This window comes from Pseudomyrmex gracilis, unplaced genomic scaffold (genome assembly GCF_002006095.1).
Source record: "Pseudomyrmex gracilis isolate BER0280 unplaced genomic scaffold, ASM200609v1 scaffold_2508, whole genome shotgun sequence".
Classification (NCBI taxonomy): domain Eukaryota; kingdom Metazoa; phylum Arthropoda; class Insecta; order Hymenoptera; family Formicidae; genus Pseudomyrmex; species Pseudomyrmex gracilis.
This window is the reverse complement of record NW_018023092.1, coordinates 8506-16009: the sequence shown is the minus strand read 5'-3', so window position 1 is coordinate 16009 and position 7504 is coordinate 8506. Positions and strand designations below refer to the sequence as shown.

Below are 7504 nucleotides of genomic sequence, written 5' to 3'. Positions count from 1 at the left end.
ACATAATATGTCTGCACTCTTCCACGAGCGCACACGGACGACGGCGGTTTCGCTTGTGTGCGTTCCCCTACCACTTCGGTGCTGGCCGGCTGCTTGATCTTTCTCGACGCTTGGAATCGTGCACATAGCACGGAATAGAACCATGTCCACGTTTAGACATAGCGTACGTATCGACAAGTCGCTCGTGGACATCGCTACGTAGTTGCCAATGTGCACCACCCATGGACATGCGCTAGCTTACGGGCCGGAATAGCGATCGTAAAAACTCTTATGGGCCTGGCCACTCTCAGGCTTCTCTCTGGATAAACATAATGGGTGCGTTCAGATAACTCAACGGTTGAGACATCATCACTTATGATAGGACTATTCTTCAAAATCTTACCGGTTCCAAAAGTATGATCCAATCAGAAGTTATTATCTCTCAACCGTTGTGCAACTGTTGAGTTGTCTGAACGCACCCAATGTCTGTTCGTTTTACCTGAACTGGCCGCTCTAGGTCAGAGTTTATCTTCTTTACTCTACGTTGGAAAAAGAAGGATAAACTCTGACCTAGAGCGGCCAGTTCAAGTAAAACGAACAGACATATAATTTCTGAGGTTGGCGCACCTGTGTCTTCGAGAATGTTGAACGCACGTAAATTTAATTCAACCGTTACGGATCTTACAGTTTACGTGAACTTTTAAGGTTTTTATATAATTAAATAGTTCTGAAATTACATGAAAACGTTACGTACACAATGGTATACATATACATATATATATAAATGTATAATATATATACGAATATTTTTTATTAAAGGTTAGAAATGAACAATCGACGAAGGCGTGCCGACGATTTTACGGATTCCTTGATTAATTTTTGTGAGTATATGTTTTCACATATTACTACACGTATAGATCTATACAAAACCAATATATTCTATTATATTGTTTTACTGTACCACGCAATTGTTATGTTTTGTAATTGCAAAGAAACTTGTTAAAGATTTTATTATAGTAGTATTTATTTGTGTGTGTGTGTGTGTGTGCAAGATATAGCAACAGTTTTCTTATTTTATTATGATTTAAATACTATATATAATACGATATATAATAATAAATACTATATATAATACTATATACTGCATTAATAATCACTTATTGATAACTTATTGATAATGATCTTATTGTAGATCTTAATGTTATATACATATATATATGTGCATACATGTATATGTATACATATATATATATTATATACATATATACATTACATATATACATATGTACACATATATATATATTATATGTGTGTATGTATGTATATACATGTATATAATTGCACTACAAAACTTCTCTCAATAATGAACATAGTAAAGGACTTATAAAAATGTATATATAAATCCTAGTTTTTAAGGTTTTAGTAAAATAAATTATATGTATAATTTTTTTTATTTATTTTTAAATAAATTATATAATTTCTAATTCTATATGTATACACATACATGTACACACATGTATAAATAAGATATATTTTAAACAGTAGTTATATGTAAAAAGTTTTATGAATGATATAAATTATAATAGTAAATAATATCAAACTACTGTATTGTTTTGAGAATATAAAGATCTTATGAAAATATTCTATAAAAAAGTAAAGTATTATGTAGTTCTTAGTAAAAGTTTAATTGTTCATTACAAATAAATATTGATTTAAATATATTTGTTACAGATCAAACAAATGAGGAACAGAGTCAAAGTATGTATGAAACATGTTTAAGGAATAGTTTGGATACTGATTTTAGAAAAAATAAATTCTATAAACATAGCTCTACAAAAGATAGCAAATCATCTTTTGATTCTATTATTCTAGCAGGTCATGTAGCTTCGCACCAGTATGTTTCATCTGATGAAGGCAGAACTTGTGAGAAAACTAATGGTTTATATAACAACAATCAAACTGTTTCATTAAAAGATATATTGAGTGTATCTGATACTACATCATATTTATCTATTGACTCTGGTTTAAATAAATGTATAAATTTGTTTCATAACAAATATCTGAATAAGAAACTTGATTTTAAAGAACACACAGTTTCTGATTCTACATCACTTGAGACTAGAGGTAGCTACAGCATTAATGATAATAATGTAAAAAAACACAAGACTGTAGAGATACAATGCAATTTAAGTCGTCCACGTTCTATGTCATCAAATACATTGAAAAGGATTACATTGTCTAATATACAAGTTAGAAGATCTAAGAGCTGCATTATATTTAATAGTGATTCGAAAGGAGACTCCAAGTACAATATTAAAACTGATCAGTTACTTTTAACAGAAACTGGAAATGAAACAAGTAGCCATAAGAGAATGGAAACGATTTCTTCAACTCTTGATACACTATCTTTGTCAGAATCTCTTTCAGTAAAGGATAAATATTATTCTCCTAAAGAAGAAGAAAAAAAGTATGAATCAATAAGCAGCGAGAAAAGTTCTACAGAAGAACTTAATCCTTTCGAATTAAGAACATTTCTACATTCACTGGAAGATCCAAAACCGTTGAAAGAAGCAGATATGCTGAGACGCTTGTCTGTAAATTTCTGTCAAGATTCGCCAAAAAACTTTACAGAAAGATTGTTAACAATAATTGAAGAATCTATTGCAAATATTGATTCTGAGACAGCAGATGTTAGTTTCTGCAAATTAACTCAAGAACTTCGGAAAATGTGTAAATTAATAGAAGATGAGACTATTGAATGGCCCCAATCTCCGAGTATGTTGATGTCTTGTAAGAAAAAAACAAGTCAGGAATTTTTGTTTGATCGCTCAAGAAAATCCCTTGGCACTATTGCAACTTCAAATACAGGTCCAATCACACCCATTTCTTCTCCTAATATTAACAGTCCTAACAAAGTTTATCGGCGTACACCGAAAAAAGTGGTATACAATATGAAAAGTCCACTACATGACAGTACAACTACATTTGAATCTTTAGAAGCATTTTGCAAAGGATTATATCCTGACGAACACAAAACATTCCGTATAGAGAAAAAATTTCAATCAGATTCTCCTTTGAAAACTTTAAATAATATTTTACACACATGTGACAATCAAATGGCGTCTTTAGAGAATTCGCCCAACATTTACGAAAAACTTAAGGAAGCTGCTACAGCATCTGCTTCAAATGTGATACGCTTACATAATGAGCATGAAACGAATCTTCAAAGGGATCTGCTGCTGTCACATAAAAATCGTGGAAAAACCAACTCGAAGAATACACCTGATGTACTTAAACAACAAGCAAAAGTAAACAGCGATAATAAACGTTGTGAAATCAAAACGGACGATTTAGAAAACACAATCATGTATGAAATTGCAAAGAAGAGACAAAGATGTTTGAACACGGCAAAGATAATGATGGAAATTGATGCAGATTTGAAATCCACAGCAGCGCAGAAAAAATGTCCGCAAATTGTTATCAGTCAAGATTCTAATTCAACTGATTACGACCCTAAATTCATGGAAATATTAAAATCTGTAAAAAATTATCAAGACTACCTGGACCAACACAAACCTCTACTCAATTTTCTTCGGCAAGAAAGTTTGTACAGTTTCCCTTCTTGTGAAAAAAAAGATATCTTAAAAGTTAATAAAAAGTTAATAACTGAAAACTTTAGTACTGCTACCAATGCTGTAACTTCGACTTTATCTTCCAATAAAGAAAATATAAAGACATTACGAGTATCAAAATCTTCGGTAACAAAAAAGAAGAATACAAGTCCCTCGTCAGCGAAACGAAATAACATAGTTGTTGCAAGACCAAAATTATTTGTGACACCTACAAAACCGATCGGTATCAAGAATTACAAGACACGCTCAAATCGCATATATTTTCCTAATCTGGGAGTTATATGTGACGAGAATAATAAAAGGCGTGATCTTAGCCCTCACAAGAGTCTTTACCACCGGGAAATAGGAAACTATGATCACGTAATATCGCCGGTCGGGACATATATACGAGGTACAGATCCTCATCTAATGAAAAATTTACGTCCTAAAACGGACGAAATGTTATTAACGCCGAGAAAAAGGCAGACTACACAGCAGTTTTCTAGCTCTAAACCAAAAATGAAGTTTCGATTGTCACCAAAACCAAAAAAGGTAAATATTTAAAAAATATAGAATAACTTGCAAATTTACTTGCAGAGTGCAATAATAGTATTTGTTGTATGATTTTTTTCTATCTAGAAGCAGATCGAAACATCGCAAAAAAAAGTAAATATCGATCTTATTTCGCATCCAAAAGTGCATTATAAACTTCCATCGCATGTACACACTGTATGTAATCTGCTTTATTATTGCTATATAATTTAATCATGCAACAATTGTGTGATTTTTAGAAATATATTTATAACGACTTAAACATATTTTTCAGATAAAAGAAACAGAAAATCGGAAGATAGGAAATCGTGTAAACGAATTATTGCGTTCCACACAAGATAAAATTGTAATTCGACACGAAGGTAACAGTATACATTACATATTCTCGAGTTAATTACACTGTTCAAAAGGTTTTCGGAACTGAATAAAACCTGAGTAAAAAGTTTTCCAATGGATTTTTAGTCGCTGAAAATGAATCCAGCAGCGAAATTAGCCTACCATGTCAGATTTCCGAGAAAATTGAGGTTAAATGTACCGAAAATGGCGTTTTTTGGGCTTATTTACCATTTTTTGCGGCCAAACTAAATGTTTTTTACAATTTTAATTACATCACATTAAGATGCTATCATTTATCTATAATATGAATTTATAATTATTACGATACGATTTTTTTATACACCTAATTAACATATAAATCATTAAATTGAATATAGATAATAATTTTGCTGGACAAGAACGTAGTCACGCACTTTGGCATTCTAATTTCGTGAAATAGTTCATTTTTTACTATTGTAATTCATAAACTTATATTTTATACATTTATAAATAGTACGCAAAAAATTCGTTAAAGGAGCAAGAAATTAGTTACTAAATGGCCAGCAAAAACATTTGCTAAGTTTATTAAGATTTTTATTTTGCCAAAACCAAAACATTTTGTTGAAACAAACAATTTCGTAGACTCAACCATTTTTCTTGCTGATCATATGACAAACCTTTTTTCCATAATAATCATATTCAATTTACTGATTTATAATATGGTAATTATGTCTTTGAAAAAATCTTATTGTGTGTGTGTAATATATAAATTCATATTATAGATAAAAGATAGTACTTTAATGTGATGTAAGTAAACTTGCAAACACAAGTTTTAGTTTGACTGTAAAATAATGGTAACTATAGCCAAAATTGCCAGTTGTGGCATTTAACCTTAATTTTCTTGGAAATCTGACGTGGGATACCAATTTTGCTGTCAGATTCGTTTTGAGCTATCAAAAATCTATTGGAAAACACATTGTTAATTCAAATCCCTCAAAAACGGTCTATTTTTATAGAACCGTGTTATTATATCTTAAATACACATTATACACACACACACACACAAACAAACACGCGCATGCATGTACATGTACAATTTAATATTTGTATTTTATTTATTTTAGGTAGAACAAAATCAGTTCAAACAGATAGTTTGGAACAACCTGAAATTCATTATGATTCTGCAGAAGAATCTGTGCATATTGAACAAACCGCTCGCAAAACATTTTTCTCCTGTACAAAATAATTAATTAAATAGTTGATTCTGATTGTATTTAATATATTATATATCTATTTTAGTTTGTGTATGTAAATGAGAAAACTTTTATGTATTCATCACAAATAATACAGCAAAAAATCTATAAGTACATTAATTTCTAATTACTTTTTTTTATTAGAAACTGACAATCAGTTTTTTTATATTTGAAATGTTATTTCATTAAACGTGCAATTTTTAAATTTATTGTTTTTATGTTATGTTTTTGATTTACTTCCTTGTACTCTGTATATTTGAATTCTTATACTATATCGCAACATCGCGCACCATATTTTACTGCATGTCATTTTGTTCCACAAAATTGTGTAGCTTCTTTCTAGAAAGTTTAGTGACAATTACTCGACAATCTGATTTCCGCAATATGAGCGAGAAAATAACTGAATGAGAAGATGAAAGAAGGAAGAGAAAGAGAGAGGGAAAGCAAGCAAGTTTGTTTCTCAAAAAGGAAATAAATATATTTACTAAGAAGTAACAATAACAAAATTTACATGTGTAATTTATTCATTCTTTTTAATAATAAATTGTCGATTTAATCAATTTTTCTATATTTTTATATACAATTATTTCTCTCTCTTTCTGTCTTCCTCTTCTAAACAATTTTAACAATATTATATCGAATGGTATTTAACTAGAACAGCGAAACTTATTGCTTGAGATGTTATAGCTAGTCTACAATGAAGGTTACCGTACATAAACAGCATAAATAAAAAAAGTCGGATAGAAGTGTTTTGAAGAATTATCTAAGACATGGCAATTCAATTATCGTTATGTATTTTTAAATTTTAGAATGTAATAGAAGACTTCGCATGTTATCGATGCGACACGTAAAATGCGATATAGGGGTAAACAGTACAGTTATTGGCCTCCCAACAGTAATTGGTCATGTAATAAAGAAGTAATAAATATAAATAAATACTATCATTATATTCTAAATTATAAACATTTTAATATTAATTAAGTTTTTCTTTGAGTTATAGATACAAATGTAAGTAGTTAGTTTTTAATGTGTTATAAATAAAATATTCATTACTATATCTTCATAAGTTAAAATAAAAAATTTATTATGATAACTGTTATGTAAACAGAACTCATATGGCCAATTACTGTCTATTTTGACTATAGGAAATATTTTATCAAATTTTGAATAATTTTTCAAATTTTTTAATAAATTTATTAGTTTATTTGCAATTGTTATAGTTTGTTTGAGCTAGTAGTACTGAAGATTTACTTCAAGTTATTAAATTTAATTTTATCATTTACTCTATATAGTGCAGTTTTCTTTAAGTGGCCAATCACTGTATCTCTTACCTCTATCATTTCAAGAATTTTTACGATTGGACTCCTGTTGACAGGGCCGTCAATTACTGGTCAATAACATCTTAGATATTTGTGTCAATATCACGTCTATTAAATCTTTACTATGCAAGAACAGGAAGGAGAACGTTAAAAACTAGAATACAAATTATATTATTTTTATATGCATGCGTCCTTGATTAAAACTTTTAATCTTGCATAACTTTTTGCTTCTATTAATAAGGTCATTGCAAAAGTATGCAAATATTCATAAATATAAACTGTTCTTGTTTGTTAATATATCATAATATTTATTACTGTTGCATATTGTACATTTAAAAAACTAAATTAGCAATAGAGAGATAAGCATAAAGATGAAAGTACAAAAACTGTAAAAACAAATGCATATAAATAATATTCTTTTTATACACAGATATTAAATAATTTAAAAATTATTGTTTGCATATATAAATATATA

The 7504-nt window shown here is 29.4% G+C and overlaps 1 protein-coding gene across 5 annotated transcripts in view; it reads left to right on the top strand.

The window, feature by feature from the left end:
- Window positions 1-518: 518 nt before the first annotated feature.
- The window catches only part of LOC109862848, a 9851-nt gene continuing 2865 nt past the window's right edge, over window positions 519-7504 (top strand). For 2 of the 5 annotated variants that reach the window (XR_002251224.1, XR_002251223.1), the window contains exons 1-5: window positions 519-684; window positions 799-860; window positions 1711-4142; window positions 4230-4319; window positions 4417-4504. Coding sequence is in view for 3 of the 5 variants with exons in the window: in XM_020442999.1 (XP_020298588.1) it covers window positions 806-860; window positions 1711-4142; window positions 4230-4319; window positions 4417-4504; window positions 5582-5703 (2787 nt within the window). In the remaining 2 variants the exon portion in view is untranslated. Of the gene's footprint in view, window positions 685-798; window positions 861-1710; window positions 4143-4229; window positions 4320-4416; window positions 4505-5581; window positions 6199-7504 lie in introns of those variants that run through there. The other 3 variants (XM_020443003.1, XM_020443000.1, XM_020442999.1) reach the window with 3 other exon arrangements.